We start from the raw sequence: 10423 nt of genomic DNA, 5'->3' as shown, positions 1-10423 counted from the left end.
ATATATATATATATATATATATATATATATATATATATATATATATATATATAAAACCTGTGGCTCCTTTGCTGCATGTCATTCCCCACTCTCTCTAGCCCCAGATAAAGACTTGATCCACTTCCCATCTCCATTAAGGCAAGAAAGGTCCAAAGATAAGACTTAAAAAGTACACGATTCTGTAAATACCACTTTCTCATTCTAGGCTTAAGTGTTGGACCAAAAAACTCTGAAATGGAGTGAGATAAACATTCTCTTTGTAAGAGTTGCTGGAATTTACTTTATAAACAACTGCTGCAATACTTGTGTTTTGGCATTTGTTTCCATTTAGAAGAAATCCGTAGAATGAACAGGACTAGAAAGCTGCCGTTACAGAAGAATTTGCACCAACTATTTAATGAATGTGCAATATCTTGTGTCCTGAATCTTTAAAAAGCTCTGAATATTTTTAGGACTTTGAGAAAATTTTGCTGCAGAATTTACAACAGAAGAACAATGTGTACATAAAGATACTATTGCAGACATCTTGCATTTCTCCTTATTTTACTGTACTATAGATTTAATTCTTAACTTAACCAATTTGGTTACTATATTTGCAGAAATGCTCATCTTTATATCCAGCTAGTCAAAAAAGGTGTTACACAAAGTCTTCCAGAATATTGAAGTTCATGATTGAAGTGTCTGGAGTCTGTTTAACTAAAAACAATGATCAAGTCACCATTATAAATGTCAACCAAATGTCTAAGTAACTGTATTACCCATTTAAAAATGGCTAATACAGAATGTATTGTTTTTTATGTCATTGTTTTTGGTTTGTATTTTTGCTCTGTAAATTGAGACGGACAAACTTTTCTGAATCTGAATTCTTTTTCATAGCAGAGCCATGAATCTTGTTTGAGAACTTTGAGAGAGAAAATAAAGTTAAGGCCATACACAACCTTGAAATAAAGTTTTGGCCCTGTGGTGTTATGAATATTACCTTTCAGAGGCCTGAGCACAGCAAGGAAACAAATAGATACAGCTGTTATAGTGATAAATTATTAGGCACAAGAACTTTTAGCACAGCCTTGTTTGTGCCTCTGATAACATTCATTGATCGAGGCATCAAAGCTGAAGATCTTACTGTAAGTAGTATCATCTCATCTGTCAATCCATGTTCAGCCTACTCATTTTCAGGTCTACTTTGAAAGCCTTTTATCGGCTCACAACAAATCATAATTGGCGTTGTAATAGCACTAAAATGACAGTGATAAATACGCACCAATCACAGAAGCTCCAAGCACTTTAGAGTCATTGAAGCTCTTTTAAACTAAAGTGGACGTTTTCCTCTTCAAATCATCAATGAGAGCAAAGACACCTGTACATAAATACATACAGAATGATGCATTTAACCCGCCCCAGGTTTCATCCTTTCCATGAAATAACCCTTTTAAATGCAAATACCCAGGAGAAAAAAGCCTTTTTATCGTTCATTTCATTGTCTCCTTTAGGGGAAGATAGCTGTTTTGTTCTGCATTGGCATGTAATTGCATACACAGGAACCTTGCAGCGTATAGAGGAACAAAGCAGCTCTGGAATACATTTCAGAAATTATGTCCTATAATATAAAGCATGGCTTTAAGTGCTCATGTCACCATAGGGCAGACTTTGGAGTTACTCTAGTAGGCAGAGTGGCAGGTTTAACTTGTGGTCTTTTTTACCACATCTTCTTTCTTTGTATTTTCTTTGTACTGCAATTGACAGATCACTGTTTGCTTCAAGAGCTTAAAACCAGTAGTCAGGTAGAAGAACATAAAATTCCAAGGTAAACTTCAGCCTGGCTAGTGGAACAGATGTTTATGAAGAAACATGTGTCTGATGTAAGTGGCAGCAAAACGAGCTTACAGAGTCCTATTCTTTCACCTTCAAATCGTGACTTATTCACACAAATGAATTTAAGTCTGTTTAGCTCAATATCTTCTCTAAGAAAAATCTGCTCTCATGCTGGTTTGATTATTTTGACTGTAATATGAGCTAATAGAGCATCACTTTTTCTCCTGTGAAATCAGAAACAGTGGAAGGTGAACACTGCCATCTAGTGACCAGAAAGGAAAATACATCTAGAGAGATCATCAGCATTCAGGCCGAATCAGATTCATTCAGTAGGTGAAGGACAAGCCATTGTGTGTTTAATTAACACTAAACAGTCTGAAACATCATTCCAATATGGAGCAATAATACAGCATGGTTCAAATGGAACACCCTGAACAAGACAACAGGAGCTAAGAAGAGAAGAGCAACTCATTCAACAAGAAAACAAAGAAGATCTTCATATGTAAGCAGGATTATTTCAATAGGAAGAAAACATCCAACCATAAGAAAAATAACATGTTAGACAGTTTTTGTTAGATTTGGCTTCTTCCCATCACTTGCTTTCATCAATGCCTTTATGGCTCTCGCCCTCATTTCCAGCTCCAGGAGCTCCAGTTGCTGAATTGATGGCTGACATGCTGCTGGGATACGACTTGAAATAGACCCACTCTGAGTGTGTGAACTTGTATCTGCAGACTGTGGAGCTGTGGTCAGTTCTGTGGCTGCGTCTTTGCTCGATGTGGATGAAAATGCTAAAATCTCGCTCACGCTTTTGTCTATGTCACTCTGGATGTCTTTCTTTGATTCTGTTGGTTTGGAGTCCGTCTGAGGTTCAGGGTTTGCTGGGTTCGGGTTTCCAGCTGGGTCAGCAGCTTCCTTGCTGCTGTCTGCTGCTTTCACCCCATCGTCCATAGCTTTCACAGCCTGCTCCTCTTTGGGTCCCTCAATGTCGCTGTCGTACGTGTCTGCGTTTATGCTCAGGACGTCGCTCTCCTCGCCTGAACCACCACCCTCTGTGAAGAAAACGACATTTCAAATGTAGAGTGCTGCTTTAAAAGCTGTTTATCTGTCTTTGAAGTCTTTCCTTCACAGCCTCAGGGATGTTCTTTGTGCGAGTTGCATAATAACTACCTTGCTTAGGGTCTTCAGGTTTTGTAGTTTCTTTGAGGCAAGATGTGGAGTCCACGTTATTGTCTTGCCTGCAGAAGAGAAAGAATAAAATAAATTTAGTGTGAGAAAAGAATGGGTTGTATAAATTTGGAATAATTATGAGATGTGATCTTTTTCTCATTCTCCCAACAATAAGTCAGAAGTTAACTTCTTTATCACTTCAGCTAGTGTTCTTCTTTCAGATAACAGCATTCTCTCATGGAGTGATGTCCTCTGATGTATTTGTTTAAAATAATCAAGACTGACACAACTGAATATGATAATGCAGCATGTTTGGGTTTCATTTCCAGCAACACAACCTCTATTTCAGAACTACCAAAGTCCCTTTCACTAAGGGTCCAGAAAATGTTTTCAGATTTTCATTCAGGCATTCCAGACTGCTTTTTCTTTTTAATCATGTGTGCCTTCTACAGCCCTGCAGTCTTGTGCCTTTTAAAAGGCATTAAAGCTGTGTTTTCCATGCTAATTAGGAACAGCAGGCATGAGTTTCAAACTTACGAGTCGTGGCGTTCACCAATTAAAGAACACAGCTGTGAAATTTTGCTCTGAATCAATCATTAAAGCTTTTTACTCACTGTTTCTCTGTGGTCTCTTCTGTACTTTTTTCACTGTTTTCAGAAGTCACTTCTTCCCCTAGACACAAATAACACATTTTTATGTAAAATAATTCTCTGTTTGATGTGTACTAGAATGTTGTCAGCATAGAGAGTTTAAGTTGCTGTAAAAAAGTCTTACCTGCTAGGATCTGAATCAAGGTTTTGTCTGAGATTGGCTCCAGTTGCTCCCAGCACAGCGTCTTGATTTCCTCTAAACTACAGTCCTGTGAATAAGAACATGTTTAAAGTGTTTCTTTGACAATGCCGTGTTGAGATTGTCTCGGAGGGAAACAAATTAAAATCCTCCTGCATCTCCACAGAACCTGCACAGGAAAGCTTTCTTAATCCTGCTCCCACAGTGCACCCATCCACTCCTTCCCTCACTCACAACATGATTGTTCAAACCTTGACACACCTGCACCAGTCACTTAAAATATAAAAGACACTGTTCAGTAAAAGGGAGTGTGTGCTCAATCAGGTTAATCACCATAAATGACCAATGATTTTTTTACATTACTATTAAAAAATCGTTAAGGCTTCCGCCTTAAATGGAGCAAGTAAGGTCGACTCAAGTAAAATACACCATTTTCCTTCTCGTCCAATAGCTCAAGACTGTCTCCACACATGTGCATGAAGTGTGGAGCCGCTGACGGCCTGATTAAACCCTTTGTCATATCAATAGCAGAAATGCCAAAGCCATATTTACAGACTTCATTTACAGATCATTTATTTATAAATCACGGAGAGGTGGAATTGTATTATGATCGTTAGTGCAGTGCACTAACCTGCTCTCAGCACACTGTGATTTTTCCACATTAACTGTTCAGGTGTTAGTACCAGTGTTTGTGAATTAGTGGCTTTTTGGAACTAAGCCAGTTTGCTTATAAATTAGATTTTTTTTCTTCAAATGACTGAAAACTGGTTCAGCCTCTCTTTGCGCTGGTATGAGGCACAGAGAGAAGTTTGCTCTCATTTGATGATTCAGATCATTTCATTGCATTAAAACATTACCAAACAAGACTTCGTTTAAGAGCGCACTGTTACATCACCTTGTGTATATACTACAACTTTTACCTTTAGTTCATCTGGCAGCATTTTCCGAAGTTTCTTGTCCCCCAGCACATGGAAACACTGCTCCAGCATCTCCTTCTTGTTGCTGATGTAAGCAGTGATGGGCTTGAATGGTACACTGAGGTCAAGTCCCCCATCCTCAATGTCACTGCCAATCCTGTCCAGCTCTGGGTCAGCAAGCTCATCTTTTGGGTCCTGCTGTAGCAAAGAACATTTTAGTGAAGAATGCTTCTTAAAGAAGTATTTACTTCTTACTTACTATTTAAAAGTTACTGAACAAGGGGTCTCTGACCAGGTGCAGTCTGTGGGTGGGCCTTATTACTGAGATCTTCAGACTTATTTGAGCCAATATTTATTTCATGGACAGATTGCTGCAAATTATAAAATGTAGCAAGCTGCCCATGATCAAAAAATGAGTGAACAATCTCTCCTGGCTCTCCCTTTACATATTGAAAAAGGAAGAGGAAAAGAGAGATAAGTGCTGTTATGTCCCTCCTGTTAATGTATGAGTATTTAAGACAATAACAAACAAATCTTGGCCACCTCTCCAAAACACCTTAGAGACTCTTTCTCTTTTAGCTCATAAATGTGGCTGTATACGATCTTCTGTTTATTACAGTAATAAGCTTTGACTTTTATAATAATTTTAATAATAATATCATAATTTTAACTTCAATCTCAAGGAGAGCAGTATTATTTTTCCTTCACCTCTGGCCCTAATACTCTCCTGTACATCCTTGTTTTGACTTATAGAGTTTATGTTTTATACTCTGTACTTTTTCTGAAATGTAATGAAGTACAATACTTACAGAATATACATAAGTAAAAGTAGTGATTTTAAAAAGGGCTAAAACTGTATTTACAGAAAAAGCTACTCAACTGTAGTAATTTGAGTTAAAGTTAGTTCCTTTCTACCCCTGCCTACCATACTAAGCAACTCTGATAATACATTGTCCATAACGTTAAGGATTTTTAAAACAGTAAGTGCACTGACACAGTTGACCTTGTTAACAAACTCTCTATTTCACTGTTTGGTACTCTTTCTGCTTGAAAAGTTCTTGTTTCTGTCAGATACCTGTCAGAACGTCTTTAATTCTGACTTGCACCATTTTCAGCATAAAACAGAAAAATTTCAGATTTTTTTCCCTGCTGTCTTTTTTGGTCACGTTTTGCTGCATCACACTGTTTGATATTGTGCCCCACCGTATGACCAAGCACATAATTTCACACCTTTTTGAAATACAGAAACCTTTAATGGCCCTTTTCCACCAGCCGGTTATAGCCCTACTCTACTCAACTTGACTCGACTCTACTCGGTTTGTGTTGCGTTTCCATGGGCGTGGTACCTCATAACAGATACTATTTTTCAGTACCTGCTCTGCTCTGGTTCCAAGCGAGCTGAGCCAATACTAAAAGGTGACGTCGACCGACTGCCGGCCACTGATTGGTCAGAGAATGTCATCACCGAAGGGTCATGAGCGCGACGCCCGACACAGGAATCAAACTCGCCATTTTTAAAAAACGACAACAGGTACTAGGGCTGGTGGAAAAGGTACCCAAACCGAGCAGAGTCAAGTAGAGTAGAGCCGAGTAGAGTTGAGTAGGGCTGGAATTGTGTAGTGGAAAAGCACCATAAGATTATACATTTAGCATTAGCACCGTTTCCTCACAGCAAGACGGTTCCTGGTTCACTTCCCAGTCATGACCTTTCTGTGTAGAGTTTGCATGTTCTCCCCGTGCATACATGGGTTCTCCCCAGGTACTCCAGCTTCCTCCCACCACCAAGACATGCTCATTGGGTTAACTGGTGACTCTAAATTGGCCATAGATGTGAGTGTGAGCATGCCTGGTTGTTTGTCTCTATATGTCAGCCCTGCGACTGACGAGCAACCAGCCCAGGGTGTACCCCGCTTCTTGCCCAATGACAGCTGGGATAGGCTCCTGTCCCCCACGACCCCTAATGGGATAAGCAGTACAGAAAATGGATGGATGGATTAATAAGGTTAGTATGGAGAGTTTGGTTAGAGTAGGTTTTACATTTGCCTGGATTAATCCTGGACTTTACCTTTCATGCATGCAGTATTCAGCTTTAGATGGCCAGAGTCAGGTGAGCTCTTTACATGAAATAATCAACTATGTTTGGTTTAGCTCGGTAGGGCATCCAAGAGGAGGAGGAGCTTATCTAATAAAATTCAACCACAATGAACTTCTGCATTTCCACATACACTCACAGACAATGTCTGCTCTGGACATTTAACTGACTCTGTTCAAGTGACAGCAGCTTAAATTCAATTTGATCTGGACTTTTTTGTTTTCACATACATGTCCTCAGCATTACCTTTTATATTTTCAGGAATGTAGTGCATGTGTAAAACCTAGTGCTGAGTTATAATATTAAAAAAATGTAGTAATCTACTTATTTTTTTATTAGTCTCTACAAAATACAATTATCATGTGACAGAAAGTTCATCACAGTGTGACAAGGAAAACCAGTCACACCGTGAATATATTAAGTCACACCATATGATGTTTTGTGAACTAAACACCTCATTGGTTCTTACAGTGATATGTTAGTTTTAACAGACTACCTACTGTAAAATGGTGACACATAGGTGCATGCTGTAGATAGAATAGAAAAAGTCATTAGTCTTCGTTATTCTTATGTAGAGCATCACACCAAAAGACACCTAGAGAGGGAACTAAAGTGAGAATCTGATAAACGCTGGATTTGGGTAAGGTGACAGCAGACCGCAAACCCTGTAATATCCCAGAGATTTTGAGATGTTTCAGTTTTTGGTTAAACAAATCTGTCTTCCCCATTATCTAAGACAAATTGACCTTCCAAGTATCACCAAGTCCTGTCACACAGCATGATTTCTGTTTTTGGGACAAATGTGTTTTGATCATTACTGACTCGTTTAGTCTTTAAACCTAACAGAAAGACAAAAATAAATATATGTTGTTGTTCTACTCTTTGTTTGCTAAGGAGATATGCATGACTTTTTGTTAGTTTAAATCAATTTTGAACATTTTGAAACTTGTCAAGGCCATTCACACCGCATGAGCTTTGGCATAAAATTGTGAAGAGGAGCTAAAAGGGGAAGTGAATGGAGAGTATGTTCACATACAGCAGCATGTAATGCAGTTTAAAATACTGTTTGATGAGTTCACTTGTTATTTGTTCAAGTTTGATACTTTGAGCCAAATAAAGGCCATGCCACGCTACCCACCCATAGAAGTTACGGTAGAAATCACAAAAGCATTGAGCTGTTGCGTTTAATCGTGTTTTTGTTGGGTGATTTAACATCAATTTATACAAACAAACATTTTCAGTGATTTTAGTATTTTTTTTTTATTTTAGACCACTTTTTTGTCATTAATGTTTCAACAAAATACCTTTTAAGAACGTATAAAAGAGCCTGCAGGCTTAAAAATATCAACGGCTGATCAGACAGCCTTAAACAAATGTATTTAGCATTCTGTTAGCATAACGGCTAGCCTGAAAGTAGCATTAGCTGAAGCTACTAACCTCCGCGTTTGATTCCGTACTCCTGCGTTTCGTGCTGTCGTGTCGTTCGTCGCTCTGCGAGTGTTTCCTTTTCTTTTCGGAGCTACTTGGCTTCTTTTTGAGCATTTTCAATTCGAGCTCCTTGTTATTAGCGTTGTGTACCGGCGAGCTCTCGAGCTAAAGTTGAAAGTCGCGGGGAGAATACGTCATAGGAAAGCGACCAAGACTCGAGCGTTGGCTTGGTGGATTCTGCCATCCACTGCACAGGGGCGGGACTGCATGTAGTTTTAAATGTCAAGAAAGGGGATCAAATTTAGTCTCAGTTTTTTTTAGGAAGTTGTGCAGCGTAATATAAATTGAATATATAAATGAACATTCTCTCTCCTTAACAATGTTATGGTACCTTAATGAGTCTCTAATGCATTATAATTGTTTTAAAATACAGTCAAGATTGCTGTTAAGATAATAGTACACTATATGACCATTATACAACATGTCCAAAATGTAATCTTATTCTCAAAGTAGCAACAGTCTTTTTTTCCCAGTCAGAGCAACCGTTAGTCCCCGTCTATATCATTTTCTCTGAATCTTATTGCTGCAAAACTTCCAGTCTTTTTCTCTCTACACCTTTAACTTGCACGTCGAGCTGCCGTTCCTGTGATCTCTCAAGCTGTTGATGGAAGTGCAAATACATTCAAACTGTATCCCATTATCATTTTACACTTCAAAGCTTGGTGGGATTACCAGTGACAGTCAATCACAAGTCCTCTGCCAGTATTTTCACACGGTCTTGCCATCTCCCGGTTTCCATCTGCCTCGCCATTTCATCAAATACAGCTGTATCGGATTCATTACTGCAAAAACCTTCCAACCTGCAGCCGCTGCTCATTTACATCATTCAGGTTTTCACATTTTAAATCAGACAGGAGTGTATGCTTGTTTCAAAGGGAGTGGGGTTTGCATAAAGATGACACATGGGTCACCTGTGTTTGTGGAAGTAGGACTTTATGACAAAAATGCAAGAGAAAAATATGAAATGCATTTTGACTACAAATCCTCTTCTTCAGTCAATAACCATAAAAACATTTTAAAATAGATAGATAGATAGATAGATAGATAGATAGATAGATAGATAGATAGATGGATAGATGTAAAGTTTTAGAATAAGTAAAAAAAGAAACAGGTTTTAATCTCAGTCATCACAGCAGCTCATTATAAAGATGCAATATATCCCCTATGTCCTCCCAAACTTCCATTGTCCTCACAAACAAGGCAAAACTACCCAAAAATCTCCCATCTAGAGCCCAGTTACATTACATTTCCCCAACAAACACCATTGCTGGCCTCCTCATTACCACCCAGGTTGCCACGCGTTTTCTTTAGCTGGACCAGGGACACAGGTTTCAAGGTGGTGACGACACAAACAAGCTGTAAATCACTCTAATTGGCTTTCCCGCCTCTCCCTGAAATAGGGCGGGAGCCAATGCACTGGCTGCCCAGGCGCCATGCCGACAGCTGTCTCCACATAATGCAGGTTGTTATCCTGATGCCATCCGCCAAATTATGCTGTGGATATGGTGGGAGGTGTGCTATCGATCACAGTCGCGTCACAATGTGTTTTCTTTGCAACATCTGCTCCCATGTGTCGGGATATCGCCTCGTTAAAGGGGGCAATGATGAAGCTGGCGATGTTGGATTTGGAAGCCATGACAAGGATGGGAAAAACAACAACACAAGGTATAAGGGAATCAAATCTGAGAACTACAGCCAACTCTGTAAAAAGAAGAATATTGTGATAAAGACACACTCAAAAAGCACATTATTTCATTATTTAACGACACTGAGCTTTGAAAAACGGTGTTGTTTAGTTTTGAGCGTTCACAGAATGAAAACAGTCAGATTGGTCCACTAACTCACCAATCAGAGAGCCCCCTCTCATAGCAGCCATTGCTGCTTGTTAGACAAACTGTCACCCAGGCAAAGTCTTCTTGAAGCATTGTGGCGAGATTATGACCTTAATTTGATTACTCCAACATAAAAGGTGATCTTTGGGTGTCTGTGACTCAAGAAATCCAAAACATAATCAGGGAGGTTTCTTTATCCTACTTTGGAGGTTAATTAGGAAAATACTTAGTTGGATTCGTCTCTGTGGACGACCACACTAGCAACTCAACCCAGAAACCAAGAAAATGGGCCCTCCATAGCTGTGATTTATTGACGATACTAA

The 10423-nt window shown here is 39.1% G+C and overlaps 1 protein-coding gene across 2 annotated transcripts; it reads right to left on the bottom strand.

Annotated features, from left to right (window-relative positions):
- Window positions 1–2147: 2147 nt before the first annotated feature.
- Window positions 2148–8393, bottom strand: LOC121504668 (caspase activity and apoptosis inhibitor 1). 2 transcript variants are annotated; one of them, XM_041779667.1, is made up of 6 exons: window positions 8218–8393; window positions 4692–4886; window positions 3757–3841; window positions 3597–3654; window positions 2983–3050; window positions 2148–2864 (listed from the first exon to the last, which is right to left on the bottom strand). In XM_041779667.1, exons 1-6 carry the CDS (start codon window positions 8320–8322, stop codon window positions 2371–2373), a joined length of 1005 nt encoding a protein of 334 aa, XP_041635601.1. In that variant the 5' UTR covers window positions 8323–8393; the 3' UTR covers window positions 2148–2370. The 2 variants fall into 2 exon arrangements, with proteins under 2 accessions (XP_041635601.1, XP_041635602.1); XM_041779668.1 differs by having other exon boundaries at window positions 4692–4883.
- Between the last annotated feature and the right edge of the window lie 2030 nt (window positions 8394–10423).

The sequence above is a fragment of the Cheilinus undulatus genome, linkage group 22 (genome assembly GCF_018320785.1).
Source record: "Cheilinus undulatus linkage group 22, ASM1832078v1, whole genome shotgun sequence".
Lineage (NCBI taxonomy): Eukaryota > Metazoa > Chordata > Actinopteri > Labriformes > Labridae > Cheilinus > Cheilinus undulatus.
This window is presented reverse-complemented; position numbering and strand designations above follow the sequence as displayed.